The 18,735-nt window shown below is 40.1% G+C and overlaps 1 protein-coding gene across 1 annotated transcript in view; it reads left to right on the top strand.

Moving 5' to 3' along the window:
- The window catches only part of uvrag (UV radiation resistance associated gene), an 86,964-nt gene extending 68,920 nt beyond the window's left edge, over positions 1-18,044 (top strand). The window contains exons 14-15 of the mRNA XM_067607397.1: positions 1,398-1,489; positions 15,160-18,044. Of these exons, the coding sequence (XP_067463498.1) occupies positions 1,398-1,489; positions 15,160-15,994 (927 nt within the window). The 3' untranslated portion in view covers positions 15,995-18,044. The remainder of the gene's footprint in view (positions 1-1,397; positions 1,490-15,159) is intronic.
- Positions 18,045-18,735: the final 691 nt, after the last annotated feature.

Here is an 18,735-nt window from a genome sequence, read left to right as displayed (position 1 = left end):
ATACTGTCATGACTGTTGTTTCTGTGGCTCCCCTAACAGACACGCACCATTTGAGTCCAGAACACACACATGCGCAAACATACTGGAACATCGATCCAGACACGTGAACACTTACATGTCATACACATACCGTACCGTTCATACCATACAGTTTGCACATTATTCTGGCAGCTGTTCTGACAGAATGGGATTTAGCCATTTTATGTTGAGTAGAAATTTGACACACATGCACATGTGGCCTGTGTGTACTCTGGCAGCATGACCTTTCGTGTTAATCCTTTTGTGCCACTCCTCTTGCCATTAATCAAGCTTTACAAGAGCCACTATGTACTACAGTAGGGTTCTGACTCATTATTATAGCATTTGCCACAAGAAAACGAATATGGATGTGTTTTGAGGGCTGCTGAAACCCTGAAAACCATTTGTCTCCACTTAAACTGTTAAACAAAACTCAAACAAAACCCAAAGAAATGTGACCTTTGGCCTTTGAGGCTAAAACATTTATTTCTCTGTAATTTCTTTATTATCATGCCACTCATCCATTATGTGCTCATATGTGAATAAGCAGCCTTGTTGTTCTGGGTGAGTAGTGTGTCAAAAGTCATGTGCACTTGCATCTCTTCACCAGAAGTGTGTGTGTTGCCGTGGCACCCAAGTGGAAACAAAACAGATGTCAGCTGGTGCAGGCGGTGTGTGTGACAGAGGGGCCTGGGAGATATACGTTGGACGTGCGGCATGATGCTCCTCTGCTGTTCAGCAATATAGGTTAAATAAACTCTCCGGGACAAGAGTTGGCTTGCCGTGACATTACTCAACTGTTGGGGGAGATATTTCTGGCACCAGAGCTGCAGATTCAAGGTGGCCTTGTTGATTTTTTTTTCACCGGATTTGATTCTATCATCATGAAATAAAGCACTGTGGTACAAGGGAGGCAACATTCAAGGCCAAATTTAGAAGTGAGTCCACTGAAGAGAGAGGGGGAGATCATGGAAGAATGTAAGGGGGATTCTAATGTGCTCTTCTTACCCCATTTCGTCCAGATGTTTTAGCAGTGGGTTTGGTTTTTCTTGCCACCCGCATCTCATCCCCCTGTCTTTCCACACACCTTACATATTAGCGCACATGCCTGTTATCAGGGAAGGATGCCCATTGTGTGTCCAGATGAGTAATAGTCTGATGGAGAGAGTAGAAATATGTCACGGCTAAAGAATGTAGACTTCAGTCCTCTTCTGTAGGTGGTATTTCTTTCTTCTCAAAGGGGCGTCCAAACATGGAGAATGTGCATACGTGTCAAAGTCTTACGCAGTAGTGCTTTGCCAACATGTACAGTACGGTTCAGTACAGCGCGGCAGGTTGCTTGAAGTTAATGTTACAATATGTGTTCCCTTTTCTTGCAGCTGAGATATCAACATGGCTTGACCACCCCAGACCTGCAGCAAACACTTCCCAACCTGAAGAACTTCCTGGAGCATGGCCTAATGGTCCGATGGTAAGAATAAGAAAGACACCACAAATATTTCTTCATATGTCACTGAAGCGTAAGAGATGAAAAGTGACTTGTCAGTATTTACAGGGGATTTTGCTTTAACCCAACTCAAGGATCAATCACTCAATCTTTGGAATAGTCAGAATAAGTTTAATCTTTTCTACAATTTAAGTTTCAATATTTCATTTATTACGATCCCCATTAGCTTAATCTAAACAGAGGCTTTTCCTTCCAGAGTCTAATCACTCACCACACAAATGGACAACATAAAATCGCATTCCATACCATAACACCAAATCATACCATACAAAACCAGACAACTGAAGGACAAAGAAAAAGACAACACAAGAAATAGCTCAACAAATGGGATTAATGTAATACTGGAGTATGTATTAAAATTTAGTATTATACCTGTATTATAAGATCGGAGTGGGATTGAGCAAGGAGATGCCGTTAAAGGAGAACATGTACATGTACAGGCAAAGAGGCTCTATATATTACCGCATTTTTCCATGCACTTTTCACAGTTTTTGAAATATACCATATTGATATTGAGTATAAGACTACCTCTTTTTTTTTTTTTTGCAAAATGACTTTCTGAAGGTAAGAAACACTTTCAGACTAGTCCTGCTGGGAAAGTGTCCCGGAGACATTGTTTGTCCAAGGAGAAAAGAGCTGTCATCCTTGAAGTCTTTTCTCATAAAGTGAAACATGAAATACTTGCATTAAAGCATAACGTAAATCCCACATTTATCCACAGTAGCTTGTCCATCAGTCACACACTCACACTATTCTGTCAGGCTCTTGGAAGCAGTCAGAATGATTTTCTCTGGCAGTTATCATTTTTCAGACTGTATGTTTGAGCTCCTCGTCATGATCTTTCTGTGACAGCGGAATTTCTTGGCTGCTTGACAGATGATTCGGTTCTGTTTCTGCACTTAAGGCGTCTGGAGACACTTTCAACTCGTTTTCACTCATCAGGAGTTTATTTCCTCTGTGGCAGCCAAACACTTTACACAAGTTGTCTGAAACTCCCTTATGTTAAACTGGGCTTCCTAAAAAATTTTAGGGCTGACTAACACTAAAAGACATGCTATAAAGGGACTTGAAGAAATTAGGCTTAACGATATAAATGTGGAGCCCTCTCCTCATCTTATTCACAATCAGGCCAATATGCTTTGACCACAATCATTTACAGTCTGACATTATACCCAGATGTTTCGTTTGTTGAATAATAATTATTTGTTGAACAATAGGCACATCTTTCACATGAAACTGAAGTTTTGGCTCTGCCTTTAACTGATGTGTTGGTATTTATTCCATGACTTACTGCAACTTTCTTTCTATTTCACTTTCTAATTTTTAAATAGTGAATTTTGCCATATATGTTGTTGTATCATCAGCATATATACAACCTTTTATATTGTGTAGGATTAATTATAAATCATTTGTTAAAATGTTAAATAATAACGGTCCTAGACAGCTTCCTTGAGGTATCCCACAACTAGTAGATTTTACACTTGAAAATGATCCATTTGCTGTAAATATTACTATATAGCAATTCATTATTTAAGGACACGAGGTACTGCCAAGATTATTAGCAAAAGTTGTAAGAACTACTGTTTTGACAACAGAATATTGGTCTGACAAGGCACAGTATCGTCTGAAATCATATGAATGTATTAAGTGAAAGTTTAAGATCGTTATACCTCGCCTTTGTAATAATGTACCACCTACATCAACAGTACCTCCACATTTAAAAAAAAAAAGTTGATGAGATTTGCAGTGTCCCAGTGAAGTGGAACGCTTGGATCTCTACCTCTCTCCTTCTACAGGCTTACGGCCTGTAAGTAACCCTTCAGTAAAACCTAGGAGTAGGTCTGCATCAGACTTCAGCTCCACTTCCCTATAAAAGAGAAAGCTGTCTTTGATCTCCACTCCTCTCCTAGGGTCAGCAAAGGGGAAAATGTGTATTACACACATTAATTGAATAATCCTTTGTTTTGAAAGGAAAGAAGCCATGAAAAGCCCAAGCTCTCAAATCAGCCCTCCACTGCCCCCCTCCTTAATGGGAAGTGGAAGGGCCCAAAGATAGATGAGATGAAAGCATGAGCCCACTAACCCTGAAGCGGTGTGTGTGTGTATGTGTGTGTACACATGCATGGAAGTAACAGTTCCACAGTGGCTTGCCACAGCCACACTCCTGATCGACAACGAGACCACAGGGACAGGAACAAAAGCTGCTCTGTACTGAATCACAAGTCATCAGCTTAGAATCAAGAAACTGACTTTCTCATCAGTAAAGTAGTAAGTAGTAGGCAGTAGTGAGCCACAAACACACGTTACACATTAAGATCCTTCACACTGTCATCCTGCTGCTAAGTCAAAAGATTTTGCAACACTGTAAAGGAATAGAATTCAGTGTTTATTCACTTAATAGTTGCAATAAAACTTCAACTTGTTTTTAGACTTCAGTTTTTGTACAGATTAAACAAACGAGCTATAACATATTAATTAGTGAGGTTTTGAGTTGCTGGTAGACAGATTTTGTTATTCTCAGACAGAGCCAGGCTAGCTCTTTCCCTGTTTCCAGTCTTTTGTCTAGGCTAAGCTAGCCAGATGCTGGCTGTAGCTTCTTATTTAGTGTACAAACATAAGTCTTAATCTTCTCATCGAACTCTGCAAGAAAACAACAGAGGTCATTCTTAAATCGTTAATCTTTTTGTCATACAAGTTCTCTCTTACAAAATGATTTCATTTATTTTGCAAATATGCTAAATAAATGTGATGCTGGTTTCTTAGTTTTTTGTTTATTAATTTGTTTATCCATTGAGTTATGGATATACCCCTAAATTGAAAAGCCACACTCCATAATGATGCAATAGATGACACTTAGGTCAGAATCCATTTGCAGAATGGTACAGACTGAAGTGAGAAAAGCAGAATGGAAAAATGTCAAAATTGATTTTAAAAAAAAAGGTAAAAATATATTGGAAAGTATGTTAAAATTTACATTCAGACTAGGGCAGTCTCATCATAAGGATACATATTGCAAATCCCCTCTAACCTAAAGCCTCCAGTGAGTATGAGGAGGTGGCTGGTTTCACAATGTCCTGTAATAAAGAGGATATGCACGGATTTTACTTTACACGCTTGTTGCATTTTTTCCCTCCCATATCAGTTCCAGTCTTCCTTTTCCCCTTGTTTGAAAAAGCCTAAATTCAGATACTATTTCCAGCGCTGGGACCTAACTTATGAAATATGGATGTATAAAAATGCTGCATGGCAGCTGCAGGTAATTATTCCATAGGCTTCCTCTATCCTTCCATGCCACCTCTTTCTTCCCTCCAAGCATCCAAACAGAGATGATGTGATGAAGGATATGACTAAGGGAACGATTTCCAAATCTGTTCTGGAGACAGTTCCTCCCTCCATATAGAACTAATCCAGCATGCATCCAGTCTGCAGGCCGAGCTTTTCCCAAAGCGCCAAGACTCACACCATGGGAGCACAGCGGGTTCATCTTGGACATTTTATACAGACCGGATGGAAACTCTGAGGAAAAGCAGAGCATGTGTAAGAATATAAAAGTGAACCACGAAGTTCCAAAGGTGTGCATACACTTGGGTATGCCATTCTTGTACAGTGGGATATATCATGCTTGACCAGCTAGCTGCTGATCATATCTTTATACATTTCCAAACAGTACTGTCTCAGAAACACATCATAACATGTCATAATATATACAATCCAGCACTGGTGAAAAATGGACAGTATAGGTTTTTTAAAATCTCGCTGAAGGATAAGAAACAGCAGAAAAATGGTGAATCTATTACCAGGAGGCAGACAGAGACAGTACCAGAAACCAATTCTTTGTAAACTGCACAGTCTGTTGAGATCAAAGCAAACGCGTTCAACATGCTCCCATTTGCCGCTCCACATCCGCTGAGGGCCTGGCAGAGGTTCACAGGGTCCTAATCCCACTCTGGTGCCTGGAAGCAGGGCTACGTACACACAGGGAGACAAGGTGTGGCAGGGCGCCTGGCCAGGCAGATTCATCACTGCAGCTGGAGGATGTGAACTCCCCAAAGACCCCATACTGAGTGAAAAGTTATCAAAACCACGGTAGTCCTCCTGTGTTACAAGATGTACACAAACGTTTGGGATATTAAAACAAGTGCAGTCTTGTCAATGATCACAGATAAAAAGTTATGATATAAAATGTATACACCTAAAATAAGCAATTGCGTGGTACATTAAGCCTGGCAGCCCTATGGATTTATTCTATTTACAATAATGGATGATGAATTGGAAGTGAAAATTAAGAATATTCCCTTTCTTACTGTTCATGTGATATTCTGCACAGGTACAGTGTTTCTTAAAACACCACTTCCTCCTTTACCTTTGAGAATATTCCATCCCAGTTTACTCTCTCTTATGTTAACCACAATTTTAGCCAACCATATGTTTACTTTTGATTTTATTGAAGAAAGTTACTATAACATGATGGCTTTTTATTTTAAACGTTAAACTTCTAAATCCTCTGAAAAACTTTATAAAAATGTTATATATGTTATTAGAACTTACATTGTAGATGTACAGTAGAGTTTTACTCCAGTAATTTTTACATGTATTATTTTAGTATTACAGTATAAATGTATCCAGGTAACTTACCATTAGGAAACTAATGTACTCAGTTTAAGTAACTTAATACACTGCTCATCATAGACATTAAGCAGGTAGACACAATACAACCACCATTTACTACTGTTCTCAACAGGGCTCATGTTTTTCATTGACAACATTTATTAATTTGCAACACAGTACAGACTACTGTTGAGATGATTTGGTCATCTGATGAAGTGTTCATACATCTAATGTGCATGCTTAATGTAGTTCCCAATTAGACTGTAGACAAAAAAGTTGGCCAAAGCCAAATGTTAAATGAATAACGGCAACTCAGAGATTGAAATTTTGAATGAAATAATTATTGTTATAAACAAAGTTGACATTTGTATTTTACTTTTTCTATCAGTTATATTTGAATAGTAAAAACAACGGTATTCAATATCATAATAGATGTAATACGTCAGACTATGCAGCACTGAGCAGTGTGAGGGTGTTTATATTGTCACCTTGTTCCTTGTGTTGCACACACATGCTGTACTGTGGCGATTCCTTGTCTTCAATGGCCAGACAGTCAATAAGTACTGCTCCGTTAAAGCAAAAAGGAAACTTAGCTTCCACCATGGTGCATATCAAATTTTTAGTAATGTTTGCTCTAGTAGTTTCACAGGGATTTCCCAGAACCACATCAAACAACCAAATCTTATCTCCTGTTGTTTGTTTTGGCCCAAAGTCGTGGTACCTTAGCAGGATTTGGACATGAACAGGGGCATGTTGTGAAGCCTGTCGGGGGATTGGACAGTGGAAAGGTCTGGCTTACTGAATTCCTGAGTCTGCCTGAAATATGCCAGGTTTGACATCAGCAGTGGAAAGGAAGAGAGCAGGCAAAAAGCTTTGGAGGAGTGAAGGCTATTTCTGGCTCAGCATGTCAAGTTTTCTGCTTAATGATTTAGGCAGAGGCCTCTTAGTAGCATTTACAGTGTGCAGCAAAGTTGTTGTTGGGGAAATGCAGCAGAGACTGGGGCCCTGTGAAACTCAAAGACTCACTGTAGGTGGGTAGGTTGAGCTACCAGTGAACGTACTGTAAGCTATCACTATACTGCTGCGTACCATACATTAGGGGCGATGGTTGCTGTCACCGCAATCCAAACAGACCTGAGTAATTTAAAGGTTACTGTCTCCAGAGCAGAGAGTGAGTTCCTTGGTCTATCTGATTTGCTCACATCGCTCTCAAAAAGAACCACTATCATTCAATCTGACCTGCGTGCACAGCATGATGTCACTCAACTAAAACAAGATAAGATCCAAAACATAGAGGACCAGGTTGCTGAACAGGAGGATTATACACGCAGACCTAACCTTAGATTAATAATCCTCTCTAAAGAAGAGGAGGGCACCATCTCCCTATATGGCTCCCTACGCTGTCGGTAAGTGGGGTTATGGAGATGGAGCTGGCTCACAGGATTTACTTCAAGTCCTCTGGTGATAACAAACCTAGACCGGTTATATTCAGACTACTCCATTACACCAACAGGAGGGCCATACTGGATGCTTACCGAGCTGCTGGCTCCTAAGCTAAGTCATAAGCTGCACTCAAGAGTTGGGGTGGCATGGCTAGCAGAGGAGAATGGAGGTAGGAAGCAGGTGATGGCAGGAAGGTAGGTTGGTGGGAGTGGCCAGGAGAGGGCAAGGAAGGGAAAGAAGAAATCCAGAAGGGAAGAAAGAGGGGTTGGGGGAATAGTTTAATATAGGCCTATAGTAAGGAGGATTGTATTATTTGAATTCCAGTTGTATGCTTGAATAAGGCTTTTATTGTTTTGCTAGATATCCAGATTCCCAGGTGTGCTTTTTTAATCTCATGGGTTATATCCCCCCGTTAGGGAGCACCTATATATTATTTATAAGGGAAAGGGGATTTTTGTAAAAAAAAAGGAAGGGTGTTAAAAAGAAACAAAAGTATTTTTATTTCTTGTTGGTTCTTCTTTTTATCTTAAACAAGCAAAGCAAGCTGAGGCTGAGCATCCCCAACATATGTCGGGCTACTCAAGGGGTTCTAATATGATCCTGCCAGCCAGATACCTCGCAGGGGCCTCTACTGATTGTCCCCTGGCATACTGGCTCTTTTTTATTTTTTGTTACTCAGTAGATTACTTATTTGCACATATGTTGGTATACTGTAACTCATATTGCTATCTCAGGGATTTCATTCTGTGTTTTACGTTCTTTCTTAGTGTATTTTTATTTGTGTGCATAGCCTATAGTACTTGTGATGCATTGGCAAGCTTTCTTTTTTATAGAAAATTATGGTCAGTCTTACTTTCTTGACTTTCATTTAAGTCGACCTGGAGATTGATTCTACCAACCCTGTCCTGGCTTCACAAAAAGCTACGTCCTCTTGTATATCATACTTTTTAAAAGATTTAAATGTTGTAGATATCTGGCATTTATTAAATCCTTCCACCAAGGATTACACCTTTTTCTCCCCACGTCATTGGTCATTCTCTCGCATTGATTACTTCATCTCTCCCATACTTGTAAAGTGTACCTCCAGTGTAACTATACTTCCCATGTTACTCTCTGACTGCTCTCCTATTATCTTCTCTCTGGAAAACTTCTTAGGATCTGCCAAATTTAAGAGATGGTGATTTAATATGACTGCCTTACAAAACAAGAATTTTCTAACAAATATTACTCAAAGTGTGTGTGAGTTAATACTTTACAATACTCAATCAGAAGTCAACCTTCATATACTCTGGGCAGTAAGTGTCACATAAAAGAAAGTTGCACTTCTTTTTCTTTGCATTTGAACAGAATCCATTGAGAAAAACTTCAGAAACTATAGGCTTGTGTAAAAATAGCTTTTCTTGAATCCCAACAAAAGATCATATTATACTCATGACAGGCAGAAAATGTTGTCCCCTGCCAAGTCAGTATATACTGAAGGCTGAATTTCTTCATTTGAAAACCTGACAAAAATACTATGAATTGAAGAACGAAGAATGAAGAACATTTGGCTTCCACAGACTGTGTCAAAAATGTTAACGGTGTATTATGTACACTTCCTCCTGATATAAATCATGCCTTCACCTCTTTTTATTCTAATTCATATACTTCTGAAGCCCCATGATATGGTGGAATTTTTTTTATCTCTTTGAACCTACCCTCTCTCTCTGTTATGCAGTGTTCCCAACTAGATGCCCCTATTACCTAAAAAGAATTTAAAGATGCTCTTGATTCAATGCCAAAATCTAAATCTCCTGGTCTGAATGGAAATCCGGTCCTATCCTCCTTGACTCTATTAACTTCTCGCTCAAGCTTGTTTCTTTTCTTTCCATAGAGATCAAAAACCTGCACTTATCTCTCTTCTTCTAAAAAAAAAAAAGGACAAGCATAACCCAGCGGAGTACACCAGTTACCGCCGATAATCAATTTTGAACTATGATTTTAAATTGTATGCCAAAGTACTCTCAATGAGGTTGCATTCCTGCATTATTTCCCTTATTCACCCAGATTGGATCAGACTGGTTTTGTTAAGAGCCATTTGACCTCTGACAATATACACTGTTTATTACATATAATTGAGGCTTCCTCTGATGTGCATCCTTGGGCAGTCTTATCATTAGACACAGAAAAGGCTTTCAATTGTGTGGAATGGAGTTATTTATGGGCAGTTTTGCAACTCTTTGGCTTTGGATCTTCCTTTATAAAAATGGTTTGCATGCCTTATGCCTCTCCTACCACTCCTCTACTACATATTCAAACTTTTCACCCTGGTTCACCCAATTTTGTTTTAACAGAGGGACTAGACAGGGCTGTACACTTTCCCCATCTACCATCATAATCAAAGGGACATCTCATCATATTTCCTTTTATGCAGATGACGTTTTATTGTACCTCTCGGACACAGCTTCTTTTGTACCTTGTGTTCTGAATCTCTTCCATAAGTTTGGCTCCTTCTCTGGTAATAAAATAAACTGGTCCCTGATCTAACTCACCTTCCAATGTCCTTACAAAACCATAGCTTTACTTACTTAAGTAAGCAAATTGGATCCACAGTTTTACACCTAGTTAAAGATAACTTTCATTCAGCTCTTATTAAATTCAAGAAAGGTCTTAACAGTTGGTCTGTTTAGATGCTGGTCTCCATGGTCATGTTTCTGTTATAAAAATGAATATACGTCCACTTATCAATTTCTTATTGTCTATGCTCCCTCTCTCCCCTGACACATTTTTTAAGGATCTTGACTCTGTAGGAATTTTATTTGGAATGGGAAACATCCTAGGATCAGCCTTTCCACTCTTTTCTTGTCCCAGAACATCTGGTGGCCCTCCTTACCCAATTTTAAACACTATTATTGGTTGTTCAAACTAAAAGCCATTAATACCTGGTTGGACATTTCTGTAGTTACATCATGGCACTCTTTAGAAAATGCTTTGTCTTTTGCAATCAGGACTCAGGATTTGCCTTTGTCCACTATCAAACAAAAAACTGCGGAATCACATATGGATCCTATAATTTCTAACACATAATCCATTTAGCACTTTATGGGAAAACATTTATTTTTTGATTGTAAATACCATGAATTATCATCCATTTTGCATAATAACGCATTCTTGTCTGGGTATACACCTTTCATTTTTCCCACAGTGGTCTAAACAAGGCATTCATATGTGATGTTTGATAGGCGATGTTTTAAACCATCAAGGTCTTCGCTCATGGTTTTTTTTTATCTTAAGCTCCGCACAGCACTTAAAATGTATGGAGTACCTTAGGATGTACTCCTACCCTAACACCCTTTGGTAGCAGTAATTATTATCAAGGCTAAACTGGTTGCTTTGGTTTATAACAAACTTTTCTCTTGTGAATTGGCCAACAGTCTGGAACACCATTTTTTCCTCATCTAAAAATCTTGCTCATCAGGTAATTCACTATAAGATTGTGCACAAATTTTACTTTATGCTGGAGTGTAGATTTAGATTAAAACTAGTTGGCAGTGACTTATGCACTAAATGTTCTGGCTCTGTTAGAGGAGACCACTTACATATGTTCTGGTATTGCTCTACTATCAAACCTTTTTTGGAATATATCAATAAGATTAATGGAACTATCAGTGATAAAGCCCTTCCCAGCCATCCCTCTCTTTGTCTTATTGGGTACAATCTGAACATATTGTTATAGTTTCAGGAGAAACGGATAATATTAGCTGCCTCAACTGCTGCTAAGAAAACCATTATTAAGGATTGGTTTTAACTCACTATTGTCATAAAGAAAACCTGGCTAATTTTTTTTCAGATGTTTGTTTACTTGAAAGATCCACTGCCAGAATCAATGAGGCTACAGTTGATATTCTGATCAATTGGTGTAAAGCTATCGAGATCATTCGGGGCTTAACTGAACTCAACCTTTAGCCTTGCCCTGCCTCCTTTCCTTTCACATAACTATTTCTGTTTAGTACTATGAGCCACTTACATGTATGTGTACGTTAATATTGTTTGTTGTCTCTGTTGTCGTCGTGGTTATTCGTTACTGTGGATTTACTATTGTATGCTATTCTGTGTCTTGGGCGTTTTGTTCATTTGTGCATTTCCATTGACTCATTATTGTTTTTATTTATTTTGGGATTTTTGTGTGTGTGTGTATTATTATTCTTTGTCTTTATTTTCCTTTTTTGCAGTATTTACTTATTTATAGTCTTTTTTTTCATCATTTTACATCATTACATGCACAATTATAATTTCTTGCTGACCTCAGAATCTAACAGAATGAGCATCAATTAATGTACATGAATGTGTCATGACTCAGGGATGCCTGGCAACAAATCAGGAGTGAATATTGTCTCTGAATATTTAAACCCAACTGTGTTTTAAAAATCTGCATTCCACCTCTTTTCAAAAGGCAGTTTTGGGACTTCTCGTAAGAATGATTTATAGGAGGGGAAGGACATTTCAGAACAGTAACAGAGTAAATATTTATTAATAATATGAAAAATCTCACTCAGCGTACCAAAAGTGTCAAGACATAGTTGGCTCAAGTGATGTAAGTATTTGGCCTTATCCTGTGAGGACAACGCTGTATTAGTTCCAGCTTTTCCAAACATATTTAGGAAGTGTTTTTCAGCAGTTCTGTTCTCCCAGCATACTTAATTGGCCCACATGCTCACAGTGGCCATACATGTGTAGCCTAATTGCCCACATTAAAAAACATGTCATAGGTATAACGGTTAAAATATTTCAAGAAAAAAATATGTTATGACCGCTCAGAGGTTTGCCTGGCTGAAGTCCTTACTGACACACCCAGTCTCCTCTGTAAATCATACACTGCTGCACAATTTGACACAAATAATAGAACTAATGGAGGACTAACCCAGAAACAGAGTGGAACAAAATAACACCGTCCAAATAAAAAAATCCTCATTATACAAAATACGTGGCATGATGATCATTTGATTTTAAGCTAGTGTCAGTAATATATGTTTGTGGCATAGATGACCAGCTGAAATAAGAGCAAATGGATTATATGAGAGAGCCAGCTGGAGGGAGTAATGAAAGAAAATGGCTGATAATAATTAAAATCAAAGCCATCTAATCAGCCTTTGCCATAAGGACATCACTCAGTCAAGCTAAGAACATAGTAGTCACTTATTAACTTGTTATAAATGATGAATGGAAACCTTAAACTTTTTGCTCAGTACCAGTCGTCTCTGGTTTCCGAACCTGTATTTTGTTTCAAAGAGTCTGAACCACATTTTCCAGTTACTTAAATTATAATTGACTTCTCATGACATCTGTCTTTATTCCTTTCCACCAAATCAGGTTTTGAATTTTTGGACTGGGTTCCAAAGAGCCCATGATGGTTTCATTTGGAAAGTCAGAGATAAGTGTTTGAGATGGCAAATCATTCAACTTCTCTCTATTCATCCTTTTCATTTCCCTCACCAGAAAATTAGGTGTTTAAGAGGACATTGTTTCCATTTTGCCAGAAAAATGCTTTGCTCTAGAATTTACCGTGTGCTTGTTAGGAGGCCAGGCTTAAGCCAATTGTATTAAATGATGTGTTTTAATGGACATGTGCTGCCAAGTAAAGCACAGTCCATCTCCTGTTCTGCCCACTTAAGATGAACCCTCTCAGATCATCAGGTCATTACCCCATACCCTTATTTTCTTAACCTCGGCCTTGGTTGACCGTCCAACATTTACATCTATATGCCTTCAATTAGCTTAAATTTTAGCTATGAGGTACAGTTCAGGTCGTTACTATAAGCGGTTACATACTGTACCTTCATACCATGGATGGTTCTAATTTAGTGTATCACAGGCGCTTTGAAGTTTCTCTTAAAACTAGACAGGCATCTCAACTCTTCTCAGCAGAGTGTCCTGCCTATGAACCCTGTCAGGACCACCTCGGCAGGGTGCCTGCAAGGGTCAAAGTCAGGGGCCTTTTTACAAGCTGTCATGTGTTTGGTGGTGAAACTGTCCATCAGAGAGTGAGCTCGTACACAATAAATGCAAATGTCAACCAGTGCTCTCATCACGGATGTCTGAGTGCCACTGTTACAAAGAAGGCTTCCTTTATAAGTGCCAAGCGACAGGAGAAAATTTATATGGGCATCTGTTATGACTGCATGTCCAACTGAAGCAGAGATTTGTCCTGAAGTCTTTAACCAACACATGTGAATCTCCAGAGAGCACAGTGAGGCTCTGCTTCACCTCTGACCCCAAGAGTACTATGCCTTGGCTCTGAGATAGCGGAATGGTCACGTTAAGCTCACCGCTAAGTAGTCATGGTGAATTATACATGGCCTTGGCTATCGGAAGGAGCGGTGAGGCCCCCATTTAAGTAAATTTATGGCTTCAGTGCTGGGGCGGGGCGGGGTGTCCCAGATCGCGAGTCTGTTATCTGTTATGGAGGAAAATGTCTGACATACTTGGGTAGACGCCTGCTGCGTGCTTCTAGTCAGCAGAACACGAGTGTAGTTTCACAGGCTGCACAAATGTTTTCTGAATGTTGTAAGGTGGAGTGATTTACAAAGAGCTGCAGCTGTTTTTTTCCTGCATTTCCTGAAAGGAGCTGGGTGCTTTGGGTGGACGGATGCTGATGAGATCAATGGAGAACCAGCAGGGGAGTAATTTACAGGGCAGACATAGGGAACTTGTCCCCTGCATTTTTTCAGAAGGCAGTATTGGTCTCCTCCACTTTTTTTAGTCAGAAAACTATATATTATATTATATTTTTAAAAAAACAACAACAGGAGAAACTGCACGCACTAGGACCATGCGGAAACAGCACCTGCTGAAGCTCTCATTCCCCTTCCACCTCCCCCTCCCCTTGGTGAGCAAAATAGTCACCAGCCCATAACATATTTCCAAACGGGGAAAAAGCGATTTGAAAAACTAAATACTTAAGATGGTTGTAAAACAGCATGATTTTTCTATTAACATATATAACTTAAAGTCCACCTTAAACCACAGCAAGTATCCGTCAACAATGTATGAAAAACAGAGTCTCTCTCGCTGCTAGTTTACTTTAACATTAGACTCACACACCATGGGCTCAATAGGATAACTTGACTCTGCTTTCAAATCAGAGATCAGATAAGGTGGAGGTGTCTATGGAAGACAGGGGGGGTGAGGCAGGGAGAAGCAGCACTGAGTTGCAGGTAGGTTATATGTTACTGTAGTCCCTAAATATATGTAGAAATGCAGCAAATGGGATTCAAATCGTAATTTTTTTCTTGCAGGAGGACCCCCAGACCCACTGTTTTATTGTATCCTCCCCACTTCTCAAACTGAAGTTACGTTACCACAAGAACCACGTCCAAAAAGAACGTGGGTGTCACATTTGCTCCCTTAGGACACCCCAGTGTCTTAAGTTGGTTGTAGGGATTACTGCTTCTGTAATAAATCAAATACAGGAAATCTTGTGACCATAACACAAGGAGGTGCAGCATCTTATCCTGGATTTGATACCGTACACAGAAGTAATACGAGTATCATTGCTTTAATTTATGCCATTGTTCATTTAGTGTCTTTCTCTCTCTTCCTCACAGTGACCGACACCATGTCTCCAGCTCCATCCCAGTGCCCACCAAGTCCCAGCTTGCTGTGTCTGCTGCCTCAGAGATAGGCTACCCCTGTCGCACCAGCTCACCAGACCGAGGCCTTAGGAAAAGGGCAAGCTCAGAGGCCGATAAGTATAAGTCAACTCCCCCACCCAGCTACAACACAGCCACTGGTGAAGAGCAGCCCCCGGTTGGGCTGGCACCACCCTCGCCTTCACCCAAACACCTGTCCTCCTCCCTCGATGCTGGCATGGCCTCACTTAACCTGTCTGAGCCTACAGAGGCAAAAGAGGAGGGAGAGCAGAAGGAAGAGAAGGAGGAGGGTGGTGAGACAGCAGTGGAGGTGGAGAGACCCAGAAGCATTGACAGAGAGATTGAAGTAGAGAAAGAAGAAGAGACTGAAGAGCAGCCACCCAGCAGCACAGTTGCACCCAACTCTTCCACAGTGGGGGACACAGGCGAGGAAACAGTGGCCACTAGTCAGCACTCAGGCACCATGAACGGCTCTTTGGTACCAGGACAGGTGTCAGGACTGGTCCCAGAGCTGCACTGCTCGGTGGAGCAAGCTGAGGAGATCATGGGCACAGAGGCCACCGGCCTGGGATTGGGGATGGGTTTGGGGTTGGGGTTAGGGCTAGCAGATGAGGCCCGGCTGGAAGATTACCGCTGCATCCCTGTGGACCACGCAGTAGCTGTGGAGTGTGATGAGCAAGTGCTGGGCGAGCTGGACGTGGCTGGTTTTGAGGAGTTCTCCAGGCGCATCTATGCACTAAATGAGAACATGTCCAGCTTCCGCCGACCACGCAAAAACTCTGATAAGTGAGGAAGAGGACCTAAGAAGAGAGGCAGACATGAAAAAACTTGCACAGAGGGTTTGGACAAATATAAGGCAGGGACATGGACTGAGAGGACAAGGGTGGGATCCCCACTCTCTAAACGCAGCATCAAAAACATAGGAGCTATTCTGGAATAATGACCAATTTGCACTTAATGTAAACATTTCCATAGTAATCTCTTAAATGAAATGCAGTTAAAAGCGCAAGTATTGGGACGGTAAGCTTAAGTCATTTTTCATTTTTGATGCCAACAATAATATATTTTTAACAATAACTCGGACATTTTGTGTGTTAATAATCGCCCATTATAAATTATTGTCAGCTATTGTAGTTTGTTGTTCCATAAAAGGGGACCATTAATGCCAAATTTAACATGACTCACAAACAATATATGTCACCTGCACTTTGCTTTCAAACCCTTCCTGCAATAACAGCCCATAACTTCTTGTATAAAACATTATCACCTCTAGACTTCATTTACCATTCACACCCAGAGTGCGGCCTCAGTACATCAGGGTATTTAAATGTTTCAATGCAACAGCTCAGAATCATTTTCCTTATCACTTTACCTCAAGTTTCACTTAAACAAGAGAGGCTTATAGAGTTTTTTGGGGTATTTCATCAAGTATAAAATCATAACATAGATAAGAGACGCACAAACAGAGAGAATGCTTTTATCAAAGTGGATCATCTTCAGTCACATGTATGAATCAGAGCCAGCTGTCCCAGTACTTACACCTTTGACTGTACAAGCAAATGCTTAGACGCTTCCCAAGCCTTCATTCAGTATGCATGGCAGTGGGCGTGTGCAGGAGGGAGAACGTGGGCATGTGTGTGTGTATGTGTGTGCGTGTGTGTGTGTGTGTGTGTGTGTGTGTGTCTGGGGTGGGTTTCACATTAGCATGCAAACACGGTCTCATAATCACAGTTAGGTTTCAAGTAATCCCACCAATGACCTTTGAGCTATCTAACACTGCAAAGTGAGGTGGAAGCTGGAACCAGTAGCCCAATCAGAGACTCCCTAACTGTGACACGCTGCATCTTCCCCCCTTCGACAGGGCAACCCAACCACCGTTCTCCACGTAGGACCGTGTTCCTCCTTCAGGTCTTAAGATGAGGATCACAAAAGTGGCAGGTCGGAGCTTACAGCACATGGCAGGGATACGGTGCAATTGTTTTTCTGTCCATCTCCATGTCCTCTTTTTTTTCTTTTATTTCTTTAATTTTAATGTACCCCATCAATATTAACATCAATGTTAATGTTATGTCCACTGATCCTCACATTCAGTAGACCAAAAATTGAATTTTGTCTGTACTCTGTTGGAATGTCTCACTCAGGCTCTACTGTAAGTGTTAATAGCAAATGTCTCAATCCCATTGTCTGTGATTTTGTCCCGTGTCTCCCTGTTCCGAATGCTTTCTTGCACTGGTGTTCAATGGCAATTTATTTGCATTATTTATGTCAACAGTTGTGTGTGCTTTGTTCAAAAGAAATCAATATTTAGTTTTATTTTCCCTAAGATAAAACTTATGTGACGTCACACATAAATATTGTCAAACGTTAGACTGATATTACAGCCAGTGTCTGGGTCCTGACATGGACAGCTGCTTTGCATCGCCCGCCATGACAAAGATGGACTCTCCACCAGCAGCCCACTTTGTGTTTCAGATCCAGTACTGTGGTTGCTGACTGTTGAGAAGTATTGTATTTAAAACTGAAAGATGAACCATGTTAGATCATTTCCATAAATTGCTATACAGTTCAGTAAGTGACCATGTACATATACTTTTGTATGGAGGGTTTCTTTTTGTTATTAAAGACTTGCAGTCCAATGGCATGGATGTATGTAGCCCCTTTAAAAGTGTGGTCTGCCTACATTTGTGTGCTCAGGTTTGAGTGGGAGGTGTGATAGCAATGACAATATGATGTATGAAACATGTAGATTTGATGGTTTAAAAATGGTAGGAAAATGAACAAAATTCCAATACCTCCTGACAACAAATTAAAACAAGACTAAGAGTCTAGAGCCATTTTAACAGATCTGTGAGGCTGTACTTATTGTTCATGTCATTGTAGTTCAATTACCATAATTACGACTTTCCGACTTGTAAATAGCATCCATGTGAATTTCCACTTAATTACGTCTGGGAAACTGTGATTTTTCTGAAAGCTCTGGAATATCTGTCTCGGCACTTACTTATATGCAAGTGCCTGAAAACCAAGCAGGATGCCTCACATCGGCCAAAGTCTATTGTTCAATGTAATTTTCTCGAAGCAAATTATTTTGAACCCTCATATGACCGACTCAGTTGTCATGCAACCTTCCTGAGTTGTCAGATAACATGAATGCTCTCAAGTCCTAAACATGGGAATCTCTCTGATCCTTCCCTTCCATCCAACATAGTGTGAATGAGGCATTAGACCCTATTGTGCTTTAAGCTAAGTGCTAACGCCAGCATGCCAACATGTTCACAATGTCAACACTAACATACTGATGCTAAGAAGTTACAATATTTATCATGTTCACCATCTTAGTTAAGCGTGTTAGCATGCTAACATTTTCTAATTAACACTAAACACAAAGTACAGCTGAGGCTGATGGGAATGTCATTTGTTTTGCAGGTATTTGGTCATAAACCAAAATATTTGATGAAAAAAACTTTGATTTGATGATGGCTCAAGATAAAAAGTCAAAGGATCACCAATGTGACTACAGTTGATACTGTG

The sequence above is a fragment of the Thunnus thynnus genome, chromosome 13, assembly GCF_963924715.1.
Source record: "Thunnus thynnus chromosome 13, fThuThy2.1, whole genome shotgun sequence".
Taxonomy (NCBI): Eukaryota; Metazoa; Chordata; class Actinopteri; order Scombriformes; family Scombridae; genus Thunnus; species Thunnus thynnus.
Note: the sequence above shows the minus strand (reverse complement) of the source record. Positions and strands in the feature narration are given on the sequence as shown.